This window comes from Notolabrus celidotus, chromosome 3, assembly GCF_009762535.1.
Source record: "Notolabrus celidotus isolate fNotCel1 chromosome 3, fNotCel1.pri, whole genome shotgun sequence".
NCBI classification, from domain to species: domain Eukaryota; kingdom Metazoa; phylum Chordata; class Actinopteri; order Labriformes; family Labridae; genus Notolabrus; species Notolabrus celidotus.
In genome coordinates, this window is record NC_048274.1 from 3,424,942 (window position 1) to 3,441,522 (window position 16,581).

The 16,581-nt window shown below is 40.0% G+C and overlaps 1 protein-coding gene across 1 annotated transcript in view; it reads right to left on the bottom strand.

The window, feature by feature from the left end:
- The window catches only part of LOC117810657 (protein kinase C-binding protein NELL1-like), a 459,515-nt gene that overhangs the window by 301,701 nt on the left and 141,233 nt on the right, over positions 1-16,581 (bottom strand). The window contains exons 6-7 of the mRNA XM_034680585.1: positions 1,114-1,186; positions 494-576 (exon numbers count right to left, since the gene is read on the bottom strand). Of these exons, the coding sequence (XP_034536476.1) occupies positions 494-576; positions 1,114-1,186 (156 nt within the window). The remainder of the gene's footprint in view (positions 1-493; positions 577-1,113; positions 1,187-16,581) is intronic.

The window sequence follows — 16,581 nt, forward strand, 5'->3', positions numbered from 1 at the left end:
TTTAATCCACGCTTAATATGAACTGACTGAATATTTTGTTCTTCTAAAGACAGATTAAGGTGCATGTTAATTTTGTTTTTGTTTCACGACAATTACTTCTATCTTTTTTTTTTTAAGGGTGCCTGCTTGTTAGAATTAATCCAAAATGAGATACTGACTTCAGAGGAGCAGAACAATGAAGCTTCACTGAAGGCAGAAACAAATCAAAGGATTCTGCAGTCTCTGGCAGTACTGGAGAAAGAAGTTAATTATTCATTCTAATTTATTTTATTTATTTTTTGCTGGGAAACTGGGAAAAGTACGAGTGGATCATTAAAGGTTGTTTTCAGACTTTTATTCTGAAAGTTGAAACATTTTTTGTTTTGTTTTCAGTGTTTGTCTTCGTCTGAAAAGTCTCCTGAACTTTCAGTTTTGGAGCAAACTATAAATTATCCTACTTTTTAATATAGTGTGAGGTTACGGTGTTGGATTAGAGCTTTTCCCTTGTTCCTACCTTTAGGGTCATCTTTGCAAGCAGCTCCTGAAGGTCCATGATGCCTTGCACCAGGCTCAGGAAATCGCTGCAGGTCGGACAGGCTCAATGGAGGAAAAGGAAGCACCAAAGAGAAAGGAAAAAAGAAACAGAGAGGAAGAGAGGAGTGTTTAGATAAGAGATAAGCAGAGAGAAAAAAATAGTGGTGGGATTATTTGGACATGGCTCATGGCGGCGGACTACAAACGAAAGACAAGCCTCATGCGTCTGTTGACTTTTTGTCTTGAGCTGGTAGCTGGTGGCTGGTGTTAGTATCAATAATAAAGCTACAAGGTGTGATTACATGCCTTATTGATCAAAGGCAGAGACAGCGGCACAGCTGTGGCCTTATATCTTAATCTGTGTGACAGTAAACAGATACAGACACGAGGCAGGGAGAGAGGAGGCTGTGCTGAATCTGAATGAAAGCAAAAGGAGGAATACTTGAGTGGAGGAAGAAGAAACAGAGGAGGGAGGCTTTGTTTGTGATCAGCAGGAGAGGTCACCAGCAGCTCACGCACAGTTTATTAAACAGATTTCTTCCATTGTTACTCTCTGAGAATGTAAAGGACTCTTAAGATGACTTTGTCATTGATACTTACTGCGGTTCAGGTTAGGGCACTGCGTGATGTAGCCATTGGGGGCGAAAATCAACTTCACATCCTGGATAACTCCCTGAAACGGAGGAAGGGGAGGGGGGAAACAAAGATGCACATTGGTTAGCAATGGCAGATATTTAGGGTATGTCCTAGAACAACATGTAAGAAGATGAAGTGAAAGGTATGTGTTGATTCAAATGGATTCACAGTGATGTTTTTGTAGAAAATGTCTTTGAAAATGATGCACTTAATAATGTCTGAGAGCAGTGATTTAAAAAAATACATGTTCATTTAAATGTAAAAGAAAACACTTTAGATTTGATTCATTTTTCACATGTTGAAGCACAAATAACAATCCATCAAATACAAGCATATTCAATCAGAGACGTACAAAAAGAGACACTCTGGACAAACATCCAGAAGCTTTGAGAAGAGGATCTAGACGTAGACAAAATAATAGAGCACAACAGCTTTACATTACAAAACTTAAGATATACACTACTGTTGTAGAATTTTCATAGTCTTATATATATGTATCTAAGAATGTTTAACTATTGTATTCTTTCAGTCTAAATGTCATGTTTAGAGTAACTTGTTTCCTATGTCGTCTGTGACGGGCGAGATAGTGTCAGGGTAGTAGTCAAGGTCTCTCCCCCTGCTCCTGTCTTTATCTATCTGTTATGGCGGACTTACTGTCTCCAGAACTAGAGCACAGGTCTTCTTCCCACTTGTTGTGTTCCTAGTTTCCAAACATGGTTATCTAACTTTAGTGTCGTCTTCAGAGGGAATAAATACCATGCCAAGGGTTTTGTCTGTCAGAACTGACTTGGCATTGCACTGCACTCTCCTGCCTGTGTACTGTTATGTTATTTCTCCTTGGCCAAGTTCTACATAAACTATTTCAACGTAAGCCGTCAGAGTCTCCTGAGTCTTCTGTGTCCAGTGTCCAGTTTGTTGCTGAATTCCATCACAACTACCAGTCAAAAGTTTGGAAACACCTTCTCATTCAAGGGTTTGTATTTATTTTAATTATTTGAAACACTGCAGATTAATACTGAAGACATCAAAACTACAAAAGAACATATATGGAATTATTTATTTTTTAAATTTAGAGGTGTTGTTATTTTCAGGTGTTGTGATTTTACTGGTCCGGCCCACTTCAGATCAACTCAGGCTGTATGTGGCCCCTGAACTGAAATGAGTTTGACACCTATGGTGTAGACCAAGGGTGTCAAACTCATTTCAGTTCAGGGGCCACACACAGCCCAAGTTGATCTGAAGTGGGCCGGACCAGTAAAATCATAACATAATAACCTATAAATAACGACAACTTTACATTTTTCCCTTTGTTTTAGTGCAAAGTAGTACAAGTATGTGCTGAAAATGTAATCAACTATCTTTCTACAAAAACAGTTCTCCATGATGAGTCTCATAGTGGGGCAGAACATTTTACTCTTTAAGCACTGAAACCTGCTGCAAACACACCAAACAAGTTATCAATTCACCTGACACAGAGTGTCATTTTTACTGCAAAAGAACAGAGAGATTATAATAACGAAGAAGGTAAAGTTGGCTATCCTGGACCCCTCAGCTCCAAAAGGAACTGTTTGCTTGCTGGACAGTGTTGTATGCAGGGGTGTTGTGCTAGTGTTAGTAGTTAGTGGATCATCTTAATAGTGCTCTAAAAAGACTTAATGAATCTCAACCGGATTATGCAAACAGCAAGTAATCTATTTTCTCACTTTGAGAAAAAAGTCCCAGGAAAAAGTGCTGTTCAGGTGCGCTCCATCAGCACTATGATTGTATGCAACCCTCAGAGGACAAATTCAAAATAGTAGTTACTTTTATTGAAAATTTGCAGTTTATGTCTAATCTGTAATTTTTTCACTTTGCAAAGTCGTTCCGTGGGCCGGATTGCAACCTCTGGCGGGACGTTTTGGTCCGCGGGCCGCATGTTTGACACCCCTGGTGTAGACCATGCTTCACATAAGCCTGTTGAATGATTTTATACCAGCATTAAACCAGAAAGCAATCTTTATTCATATATCTGTCATGGCCAGTGTTTAGGAGGTTCATGCTATAAATCAGAGAGCTCAAAGTTCAGTTCACACAGATAAAAAACAAACCAGTCTGTATTTATTTATTTTAGCTGTACTAAAATCATCTATTTCATTAAAGCTTCCTCTGCTTCAATCCCCAGCCCTCAATCACTGACCTACCTTAACCCCACAAAAATACTATAGCCTGTTCTACTGTAGAATCATTGACAAATATCAAGTTTAAAAGCTATTAAAACCCCATGTAAGTAAACGTTTTAACACATAAACAATGTGCTGTAAAGCCAGACAGCTAAAAACACCAAAGTTGTCTTTTTTGAATAATGTGAATGAATCATGTGAAAAGCTCTAAGAACTCAGAACATAGCATTTAACCCATTACCCACTGGACTTCTGTAAACCAACCGTATTTCATAGTTGTGTTTTAGCTGTAGAAGTCTGAGACTTTATTCAAAACTTCACAGTACAATAATCAGCAAACATATTTTACATCTTCTCCAATAAACTGTTCAAAGTAGAATAAAAAGTGAGTAAAAAATGAATATATTTATGAAGGTTCAGTTTGATTTCCTGCCTCCTTCACCTGTCAGCTGCACAGAGGAAACAAATCTGCAGCTCTGAAAACTTAGAAACACACATTTAACTGTGTTTGTGGCTGAATATTTGACTAAAGACTCTGACTCTGATACCAAAACAGCAGATAACTCTGCCTCTTAAAAAGAGAGACTGAACTAACAAAGACAAAAAGTAAGCTATACTGTTTTTATCTCTCTAAATCCATGCTAGGTTTGGCCTTTTGGACTCTATATATCTGAATTCTACATCTGAATTGCTTGCACGTAAACCTTGCTGAATGGATGCCAGGTGCAGTAAATCTGGCTTCAGCTGAAACATCGTGCTCTGTTACTCTCCCTCGATCCCTCTCAGATCCTCTCAGAATGGAAGCAGCACTTCATCATCTCCAGAGCGAACTACACTCACGTCCTCGTTCATCAGTTGCAAATCGAGCCAATTAGTTCATCGTTCACCAAAATTTGAGCATGTTCAATGAACTTGCTTTTTTTAGTGCGTTCATGCACAACACTGGTGACAGCTGCACTGTTTTTAATAAGTACTTCATAACTATTTCAACTGGAATGATTTTGTTTTATCTGCATCAGAACCCCCCAGAAAACAAATACAGTCCGCTATGAAAAGAAACCTTTAAAAAACCTGCATCAAAATCTGAGCCACATAAACTGACAGGCAGCAACGTGACAAAACAAAACAATACATCTACTGCATGAACCTTTTCAAAGTTTCTCTGAGGACATCCATGAAGCTTGATCTTGAGACACGCTTGTGTTTGAGAAACTGTGAAAATCCACCACAGCAGCTGTTAAAGAAGGAGTAAACCTTTCACTGAACTCTGCATACAGCATCCACTCCGAGCTGCAGTGGAGCAAAACCACCTCATGCATAGGCAGACGTAGATTTTTCTATAACCAAAAGTCCTCTCTCCTACAACACACTGTCTGTCAATCACCATGAATGACAGGCTATCTCCAGAGGTGCAGGGCTGGTAAATAGAGGCTCCATCATGACCACAGAGAACAATCTTGTAAAAAAAAAAAACGCAGCCTCTCTAATGGAAAAAACAAACTTGTAAAACACTGGGGTGCCCACGCACACACACATACACACACATCAGCACACATACACACACAAGCACACACAGGGGTAATATAATTTCAGCATTCCTTCAAAGTGGCTCCTGAAAACAAGCTGGAAGGACATTAGAATTCACCACCTCAAGCTCAGTTGGCTCCAGTTCCTCTCTGCCTTATGTGTAGGAGAAATCCATTTACAGTACATTTGGCGAGCCTGGATGCAAGCAACACCTGCCTCCATTTCAAACAGAGACACTCAGAATGAGGGGGGAACCTTGAGGCAAACAGGCTTGCAGCACAGATTGAGAACAAACACACTTACTCACAGTCATGCGTGCACACGCGCACACACATATGCACACACACTCTCAGGCTGTGCGAGCAGGGGATGGTGAAGCAGAGATTGTCAGTGTCACTCAGAATGAAAATGAAGGTGTAGATCACAGATGTCTATCCCAGTGGAGTAATATAGGGGTCCTGACCGCACATCACTGTCAGTGATCAGCGGGTAATTCCAACCGAAGTCATAAAATCTCTCCCCCTCTCTCTTTCTCTCTGTATATCTCTATCTCTCTCTCAAACACACACATGAGCGCATGCAAGCAGGAACGTGCAAACACATGTTTCACCCCTCTGCTGTGCCTACAGATGGAGTGTAAGGATAGACTATTTAAGAGTAATGGCTGTGTTGCTGTGGCAATACCAGTTCTATTACACAGCTGCATTCCGGGTCATACACTGAGAACAGGGACAGTTTTATTGGTGCTGTCGTTGTGTGCTGACTTTAAGCCCTGAGGATTTACTAATGTTTATTTTAATGTAAAAAATAAATCACTTGCACAGGACATAATTCAATATGGTGATCTTTTACCTCATATGGCTCAGGCACTGTGCGTTTGTTGTGAGGGGATAGGATAGTGGATAGAGAAGGAAACTGGGAGAGAGAGTAGTGAGTGGCATACTGGGAAATGCGCACAGGCTGGAATTGAACACAAGCCACCTGCTGGAGGCTAAAGGTCTCCAGCAGGTGGCATGCATCTGGGGCATGCAACTTAACCACTGTAGGCTAAATTGGTGCCCCATAACTTAATCTACAAACCAACTACATTCATATGAAAATGCTTTAACACTTTCAAGGCAAATACAAGGCTCAGAGCAACAGACGGTGATGCTGTAGTTAACTTACATTTATTTTGTAGGTATTGCAACGAAGCACAAAAAAGTCATTCAATCATCTGAAGTTGTTTGACACCTTTTCTAACAATTAACATTTCTAACCAAGGAGTAACCTCCAGCTGTAAGACATGAATTTCACGTTGACATGCTGAAAACTGCACTTCCTCAAGTGTCCACTTGAGGCTGGCTGTAGAAGCACTGGAGACCCCATACACACCCATTCAGAAAAGCTGATCTTTACAGCAAGAATGAAGATGTTTACAGCCTGGTACGAAAATGATTTGGGTCTGAAGAGCTCATTTCGTTTTGAAAATATTAAGTTTACAAATTTTGCAGGATTTGAGGTTAACCGAAAGTTGCATTGAGTTAGCATTTCCAACATGGCGTCCACCGTCAATAGTCTTCAAAACTGCTCTTCAGAAACCAACGGTTGACATGACTGAGGCTATGTCCATGCATTATACTGGCTATGGTTCTAACGAATAGTCAAGGCAACAACAGGCATGTCGGACCAGTGTTCATGTTGGTAGCTGTTTTTAATTTAGTCTCAGTCTTTGTTATTATTTATTATTTATGAAGTATTCTTAGTTCTTCATCTTCTGGTTTTGGTTGTGGAAAAAAAAGTCATTGATTAACATCAGAATTTTTGTCACAGAATTAAGTGTCTGACTTAAGGTTTGCTGTTGTTTCCAAAGTGCTTGGTTTTCCCATGCCAGAGTTTAAAAGCTGAGGAGGAAGTAAATGGAGGAGATCGTCTCCTCAGAAAGTGTTTACAAAGCCCTCAGTTTTTGTGCCCTTCAACTCTGTCTTCATTTCAACAAGAGACAAAATATAGAGCAAATTATTTGTTTCCAAAAATATCTGCTCAGGAAACTGTTTCCAGACTACCTGCTCTCACAAAAACCTGCTGTATCTATCACAAATGCTACAAATGTTAAGACCACAGATTTTACAATAGAGTGAAGCCACTGGCAACATGGCCACTCCAGGTGAAAGCTCTCACTGTGTGCCCACACCAACAATAACTGGGAGACAGACAGTCAGTTACTAGCTGGATGAACCAGCAGCCAAAAACTTGGGGATTGGTGGGGACCAAATTGGAGCAAAAAGAGAGTGGATACTGTATTTTATTAATAAAAAAACACTTTATAATAACTGCTATGTTGTTCATTGTCTCCTATGTTCAATTTTGCATTCCTTCAAAGTGAGAAATTACAATGAAATGAGTTGATGAACTGTATGTGGGGTTAATGAACATCTCAGTGAGTGAAGTAGTTTGAAAGTGTTTACATGCACATTGTGCGTGACTAAAAGCCTTCTGTTGTCACATCAGCTAACTTTAGACCACGGTTGTCAAACATACGGCCCGCGGGCCAAAACAGGCCCCCCAGAGGTTCCAATCCGGCCCGAGGATGACTTCTCAAAATGCAAAAATTACAAAGAAGACATGAACTGTAATTTTTCAATGAAAGTAACTGCTATATCAGATTTTCTCTCTGGGGGTTGCATACAATCATTGTGCTGATGGAGCGCAGGTGAATAGGTAACCTGTGTGCTTGGTGTGTTCGCAGCAGGTTTCAGGGCTTTAAAAATATAGTATTTGGCCCCTCTGTGAGACTCACCATGGCGATAAGTACGATAGCTGTTTTAGTAAAACTGTAGTTCATTAAATGTGAACATTTTCAGGATGTACTTGTACATTTTTTGCATTAAAACTAAGGGAAAAATTTGGAGTTCTCCTTCTTTATAGGTTAATATGTTGTGATCTTACTTGTCCGGCCCACTTAAGATCAAATTGGGCTGTATGTGGCCCCTGAACTGAAATTAGTTTGACACCCCTGCTTTAGACACACAGAGAAGACAACAAAAGAGGCTTTATAGCCAGTTTAGCATGTTAGACTGTCTAATCAGTCAAATTACTTCAGTTCAGGTGATTGTATGTTTCATCCAAACATAGAAATGTCTTGAAACAGGGGAATTAAATCAGGCTGCAGATGGTGCACTGTTACTATGCGGTGGAAACACTGAAAGTTGAAGTTAAAGTCAGCTCTTTAGCATAAAACAAACAAAAAAATAGCATGCTTTTGTTTTTATGTGTTTCTACGAGGAGCAGTTTTCCTAATCCTGTTTAAAAAAACGTTTCTTCTAGTAATGGGACTGTTTTAGGGTTTCGTTGTGACTCACCCATGGAAAGAAGAAATGAATGCATGCAGCCAATGAGGACTCACACAGGTACTGTAAATACGTGTGGGTGTGTGCCGTGCGTGCTTATGTGCTGTTTATGCATCATTTGTGTCTTTGCGTCCCCAAACGATCACAAGTTCACTCACATTATTGCTGATAAAATTACCTCCACTTCAACTGTGTGCACAATTTTGCAGCCATAATTCCCAGTTAGCTTGTTTATTATAGCAATAATAGGCCGGGAATGTTTGGCCAGCACTTTGCCCTCAGGCAACATTGACAGAGGGTTATTATCCTGGGTAAAGCTCTATCCTGTGATTCTGTTTTCTCATTTATATCATGCACAACATGACCTTCCGTGTTCCGGCAGGTTCTGAAGACTTAACCTCCACCTGCAGTTCATCTCCCCGGACTAAGTCAGCATCAACAATGCTAATTAACAAGTGCTAAAGGGGAGAGACAAAAGGCAGATTGACAGAGAAAGAAATAAAGGAGATAATATCACAAAATCCCCAATAGATTTAGATGATTTGCATGTTACGACGGAGGTGAAGTAAGGCCACCACATGCAGCATCTTCTGGACTGTTAGAGTATAAGGTCAGCTTGTGCAACACTTTTAAAGCTGTGTTACTTATACATTTCCAAAATAAACTGAGTGCACATATAGTCCAATTCTGTGCATTATGCATCAAAGCATGCTAAAATAGAAATACTTCTAAATTATATTACACAAATAAAGCATTTGTCTCTTTCAAGCCAACATTAATAATGCATGCTCAGCTTTTGAAGGCCCAGCTCTGCAAATATAATTTACAGACAGTGCCCGTTGACATCGCGGCAAATGTTTGGGATAATAGCTATCAAATTGCTCACAAAACTTTTGTGTACATGTTGTTCATTGTGTGGCTTCTGCACAAAAACCCGAGGGGAGGCAACAGAGGCATGCACCACTGCACAAGAGTCCCTGATAAACAGTTAGTAACATAACAAGGAGATAAACTTGAAATTAAACACGGGCACTGTGGAATGTTGTCTCGCCAGTGCAGAATTTTATCCCATGAACCTCTTTAGAAACAAAGAGCAGCTTATTCATCAACTCTCAGAGGAAGAAGATCAAGAAATAATAAACATGCATAAATAAATATATTGGACACAGATAGAAAATTTGAATATAAAATAAGCCCCAGTAGTTAAGCCTGTGACCTATGTCAGAAGAACTAGTTTATTCAGGAGTTAATGCAGCCAATTACTCAAGTTCTTCTGCAAATTATGAGTCCCACAGCATCTGTAAAGTTTTTGGAGTTTCTACAACACTCATCTAGCTACCATATGAATTATACAGTATTTTAATTGGCCAGCACTCAAAACACTCCTCTACTGTTGCAATGCTCCAAAGTTGTTGTCGTTGAGTGTAGCAATGTTTCTCTATGTAAAGTGACAGATTATAAAGTATGGACTCTGAAGTTTGGAGAGGTAACAACAAGAAAATCCCAAACAACAAAGAACAGAGCAGGACATTTCAGTTCGGTAAGTATTAAATTTATGTTGCTCTTTATAAGGAGCTTCAACAATTAGTGACATCACAAATTGAGCAAGTCTCATGTCCCTCTCATGAAGTCCTCGTGTGACCTTTTGAACATGCAGTTCAGAGAACCCTGCGGTCTCATCTTGGGATTACTCCAACACACGTTTACCTCATAATTAGACACTTTGTCCTTGTTTTGTATCAACATCTAAGATTATGACTTATTTAACTTATGCACTACCAGTGAAAAGTTTGGACACACCTTCTCATTCAAGGGTTTGTATTTATTTTAATTATTTGAAACATTGTAGATTAATAGTGAAGACATCAAAACTATGAAAGAACATATGTGGAATTATATAATGAACAAAAAAGTGTTAAACAAAGCAGAATATGTTTTATATTTTAGATTCTGTAAAGTAGCCCCCTTTTTCCTTCATGACAGCTTTGCACACTCTTGGTATTCTCTCAGTCTGCTTCATGAAGTGGTCTCCTGGAATGGTTTCTAATGAACATGAGCCTTGTCAAGAGTTCATTTGTAGAATGACTTGCCTTCTTAATGTGTTTGAGACCATCAGTTGTGTTGTTCAGAGGTAGGGTTAGTACACAATGGATAGCCCTATTTGACGACTGTTGTAATCCAGATTATGGCAAAACCAGATTATTTCATAGTTTTGATGTCTTCAGTATTAATCTACAATATTGAGAATAATTAAGATAAATAAAAAACATTGCATGAGAAGGTGTGTCTGAACTTTTGACTAGTTGTGTATGCTTCATAAAGGATCAAAAACTCCTCACAGGGGCTTTAGAGTTTAGATTCAGCCATGTCACATCTTCTCATTCAAGGGTCTGTATTTATTTTAATTATTGTAAACACTGTAGATTAATACTGAAGACATCAAAACTATGAAAAAACATACATGGAATTATTTAATGAACAAAAAAGTGTTAAACAAAGCAGAATATGTTTTATATTTTAGATTCTGTAAAGTAGCCCCCTTTTTTCCTTCATGACAGCTTTGCACACTTTTGGTATTCTCTCAGTCTGCTTCATGAAGTGGTCTCCTGGAATGGTTTCTAATGAACATGAGCCTTGTCAAGAGTTCATTTGTAGAATGACTTGCCTTCTTAATGTGTTTGAGACCATCCATTGTGTTGTTCAGAGGTAGGGTTAGTACACAATGGATAGCCCTATTGTAATCCAGATTATGGCAAAACCAGATTATTTCATAGTTTTGATGTCTTCAGTATTAATCTACAACGTTGAAAATAATTAGAATAAATAAAAACCATTGAATGAGAAGGTGTGTCCAAACTTTTGACTGGAAGTGTATATTTATAAGTTGTTTTTATAAGTACATTTCAAATTAGCACACTGTGTCAAAAAGGAATAAAGCCTGAGGTGTGATCAAAAAGACAGGTGCAGTGGCATGAACACAGAAAAAGACAGGTGCTGTAGCATGAACACAGAAAGAGAGACAGGTGCAGTTGCCCAGCGTAGACACACAGAGAGAGAGACTGCCACAGGTGAGAGGCTGTGAGCCCACTGACCGCTGGATGCCTCTGATAAGGAGCCAGTTGAGGCTGGATGCTGTTTTTCCTGAAACTTGCTTTCTGGACGAGACAACAGGGACATACTGGGGAGAACTGGAGGGGGTGGTGACAGGTTCTTGATGACATTCATAGGATATTGATTGGTTTTTTTTGATGATGAAATGGTCAAATTTGATGAATTCCTTCTATCACAACAACTATGGGAGGAATAATTTACAGTATATAAAGTTAAACTCTGGTCATTTTGAGTTTCCCTTTGTCCTTAATACTTGAAGAAGTAGGAGAAACAAGGCTGGACAGAGTGAGCACACCAGGTGTGGAGCAGGGGTGTGGCCAGAGGGGAGACCAGGGGTGCCTTCACTTGTGACTTTGGCTATATGAACACACGCTTGGTCACCCCTGCCTGTGTCAGTGCCCCAGTTGGGCCACCCAGTCAAAAATGCACATTCCCCTGGTATGGAGGTGAGCGCTTTCTGTAAATGGTACACGAAAGATTGAATAAATATGAGAAAGGCACGAACAAAGCATAAGGAACCATTCTAACAAAGCAGGTAACAAAGACAACACAAGACAGACTGATTGAAAGATATGAGCTCTACATCCCTCACATCCAGGTTGGGCTCTTCCGTCATCGTGCTGTCTGATTCAACCTGTTCAAGCTTTCCATCACTGTCCGCGTTAGATTCATTACTGACCTGAGTTGCATAAACCACCACACATTTCACCAAAGCACTGTTCCAAACGAGCCTGCAGTGTCCCTGAGGACTCGGCATCCTCGGTACAATAGATTGCAGATAAACATTATTTATTACAGTTGCTCTTTCAGCTGAAGAGACTCCTGGGAGGAGGCGGCACAGGACGAGGAGTGCCTCTCGCCACTGTGAGGGCTCACTATGTTTTATTTAAAGGCCTAGTTAGCTTGTGTTATCATTATCCAGCCCCTGAGCCTGAATGGGATAGATTACAGCTGCTGCATTATTTCACCTCCTATCTCCATCTGCAGTGTTACTTCTAGCTGTGGGCTGTTTTCCCCTTATTCTTCACCGCTGCTTCTTTATTCTTTCCTCATCTCACCAACAAGCTCCCCACCCTCCTTCACTTTTGAAAGTAAAGAAGAAAATAAGTATGCTGTGTTTATCGGCTCCTCTTTAGCAGGTTAAAGTGGGGAGCAGGTGAGGCGATGTGAAAGGAATTGAAAAGAAGTAGAGAGGAGAAGCTGGACAAAACGTTTTTCCTCTGTTAATATTATGCAGGCCTTAAACCGAAGGTCTTCTCCTGGGACTTATCAGGAGACTTTCAAAAGGATTTCACCAAAGGAAAAGACATGACAAAAAAAGCATAAATTAATTAAAGAAAGTGGGAAGCAAAGGAGACAAAAGACAGGCTGATTGAACAATCAATCGTCTAAATCCACTGCATACAGTTTCCTAATAATGGAACAAATCCAATAGAGTTTTGCTTTAGCTGTGTCAAGGTCCCATCACCTCGACAAACAACATAAGGTGGTTAAAAAAACAGTTACAGCTGTCTCAAGTCAAAAATGAAAACATTTTTCAGTCTTTGGTTTGGTTCTGGTCTTGGCTCGAGGTAATAGTGAAGTTCAATACCATGAGCATCATCAAGTCCTAGAAGCAGGGCTTGGTCTTGAACCAAACAGGAAGCAGCAAATTAGCTTTGTAACAATTGGCTCAGGTGGACCAGTTTAGGGAAGATTGAGAAAGGAAAGCCACAAGAGAGATCTACGAGCTCCTGATGCTAACCCAGCGAACGTTAAAGCCTCATCCAACACATGAGGGGCCGATGTGGACAAAACCTGCTTCTGATTGTGTTCTTTATCTAGAAGCGGGACAGGGAACCATCTCAAAAAGAACATAGCTGTAGTCCTATAAAGAGTGACCTCATGTTTCTAAAATATTGTAGTATGTGACTGAAACATCTTGAGAAATGAGAGGGCATCAGATAGTAATGTGGACCTTCAATTGGTATGTACATTGATACCATTATGGGGCCTCCTTAATGATTTGAGCCTTGTTTGGTTGTACTTTATTTCATTACTCAAGACACATTTTTACAGGAAAGCTTTTATTGTGTGATTTTATTTAATTTTAGCTCTTTAAGGGTCTGTGTTATAAGTTTGTAGGGTTTTTAAGCTTTTATTTCATTTTATTTTTAATTGCTTAATTTTACTTTGCACTTCTTGTTTTTATTGCCCACTGTAAAGCACTTTGTTACTTGTATTGAAAAGTGCAATATAAATAAAGTATTATTATTACTGTTATTATTTGGTAGAAAAATGATCTGACAACGACTTTTTAACAGAACTGGTATTCTTTAATTGATAACTTTTTGAATATTCTGGCCGTTGGGCCATTTGTTATGTTGGACCAAGTTTGTGTGTGATCACCAAGGCTGTTTTGAGTGGAAGAGGATGGCTAGATCTTTTACCCAAAGACAGTCAAAGGTACTGAATTTGGCTTTAATTTTGATGCAAAGTGTCGATGTGCTTGGTAATGGAGGTCATGTCCTTCCCTCTAGCAAGAAATTATTTTGCAATACAAACTGCATTTTGCTTCCACCTTATCTTTTGCTTTGTTAAAATGTAGCCGGACTTTAGAGCTCTTTGCAGGCTCAGCCTTCCTCGCAAATAACTGACCACCAGAATTATTCCATTTTTTGTTGAACACTTGTGACTGGCTCACAGGGTTTTTCAGACAACCAATGTAGGTTTGATTTAAATGTCTTGAATTGACTCAAAATACAACTTTACAGGACCAACAAGACTCAACAGCAAATATGGTTACCTGCAAACAAGTCCTTAATAGAGCCAAGTTTGGATCTCCATCCCTGGAGTCAGATTTTACAAAGACTTTTCAGAGCTGGTAGGTCTGCATTGGCTTGTTTTTTCTGTTTGTGCATGCATATTGGTGTTTGGGTCTCTCTCTCTCTCTCTCTCTCTCTCTCTCTCTCTCTCTCTCTCTCTCCTCTCTCTCTCTCTCTCTCTCTCTCTCTCTATCTCTCTCTCTGTGTGTTGTAAGGTCTTTGCACGGCATGCCTTGCGCCACTTGCCAAGAAGTAGTTACAGTACCTTAATTTGTATAAAAACAAACAGAGTTGTGTCATAAATATGCATAAACTGGAGTAGATAATCAGGATAACAGAGCTCAAAATGGCTCTTCTAAAACTCTGAGCAACAGGTCCTTGATTCAAGGTGTTACAAGTGCACCTGTCAGATAACATGCCAGCTCATCCCGGTGTAAACCTATAGGGAGAATCTCCTCATCTCCTCTGTCACTTCACACAGGCCTGTGAGCCTCCACACCATCTGTCTCTGCTGCTGACAAACACTTTTAAGCACTCTGTGCACACGGAGGGAAGACAGACTCGACTGCCGATTGGAAAACTGGATGACAGAGCTGCTTCTTTCAAGACCAGAGCTTTCACTCCAGAAGAAGGAGCTCCTTGATGCCGCGATGCAAGAGGGGATGAAGGGGGAGGAAGGAGGAGTGGAGGGCTTGGTTGCAGCAGCGATTGTGTCAAAGCACAAGGAGGAGAAATAGTACACACCACAGGAGGGTCTGGATGCTAATCAATATGTGACGAAGAAAAAAAAACAAAAGCACCCATTGATTGAATGGCGGGAGGGCAGCAGAGGTGGGAGTATCAAGAACATGTGCATGTCTTGGTGACACTCAAAAGTGTACTCGCCCTGCTGTGAGAGCATGCAGGAGTCTGAGAAAATGAGCAGTGATTAAAAATCGACAGCGTTTTAATGGGCTCGGGAATAAGCATTTCAGAGAAAATGCTGAGCTTTTCGCTGCTCCTCTGTACACCAGCAGCACGTCCTTTCTTGAATCTCCTGCTAAGCTTTCTTCCCACTCACAGTCTACTGCAAATATGGCCAATTATACCAGTTCAAGCCAAGTCAAGTAAAGTCTGTGTCATTCAGACTTTTATTCTGACGTGTGAAGCACATATGGGTGCATTTAAGTTCAGCACAGACCCTGGACAATTACAGTTAATCTGCAATAAACCCTAAAAACTGTGTTCTGAGACTTCAAGTGTGACAAGGTCAAGATCTTATTTCAAAAAATAATATTAGATTTTTTCATATCTAATATGATAAATCCTTTCCTTCTGCGTTCATTGTTGTTCCAAATGACATTAGAGCAGGCCTGTCTCCTTGTTTAAAGACAACAACAAGGAGATATTCATCAGATTAGCATTTTCATTCCACAAAATATCTCCTGCTATTAGATTCTAAACTGAGAAAAGGATTTCTTGTTTCGTCCTGTAAATGAAATAATTCATTTGTAAATCATGAGGTCCCGGAGCACCGAGAAAGTGCTGTTCCAGAGGATCACGAGGGGCATAAATATCACAAAATACATAAAAAATGCACAATGCCTGTGTCACGCTGGATTATTCACATTAATCACTCAAAGTCAACCAGAGAAAAGTGATTAGAATCAGTGCATCTCTTTCTCTGCGGGACATGCTGTCAATCTGCTCTACTTCAGCACTATGGACAGCGCCACATTCACTCACTTCCATATTTGCAGCACAAACAACAATTTCCCCTTTCACATCCCATTTACTTACCTGTACCCCACAAGTCTTACAATATTTAGACTCTAAATGCATTAAAAGACTTCCATACAACACCTCTGCCTATATGGGAGGCATGCACTCCTCCATTTTATTGGTTTGATGCATTAACCAACATCTCACTCTTCTAACTAATTAGAAACACAACACAGCAGCACAGCAGAGAACTACAGTAAAAAAAAAGAGTGCTACCCATTCATTTGGCCACAAAACAACCTCCCCTACTGATCCCTTGTCCTCCTGTTCCCTCGTTCGCATTTTGTTTCACATTCATGTTTACTTGCGGCAGGTGCCACTGCACAATCACCACTGCTGCAGCCTGCCTGCTGCTGTATTGCTGCTGCTGTTAATGTTATCACCGACATACCTTGTCGAAATGATGTTGACCTGCTTTGGGTCTGACTGACCCACTTGTTCAAAAAGACCCAAACTTTAAAGTCTTTTATACATTTTCAGGGTTCCCACTCTTTTCCAGAGATCATTTTCCAGAGATCATTTTCCAGGACATTTTCATTGATGATCAAGCTGGTCTACATTGAAAGACGTGCAGTCTATGGCTATCCATGAAATCATCTCTTACATATTTAAAAATGATGGCAAATTGATAATAGAATAATGCAACCACAGATGTACAGCACTTCACTTTATTAGTGCAACCAAGTAACAATGATGGGCAACTCTCATCTCAGCTTTCTCTTTTCTCAAAAAATCGGGAGT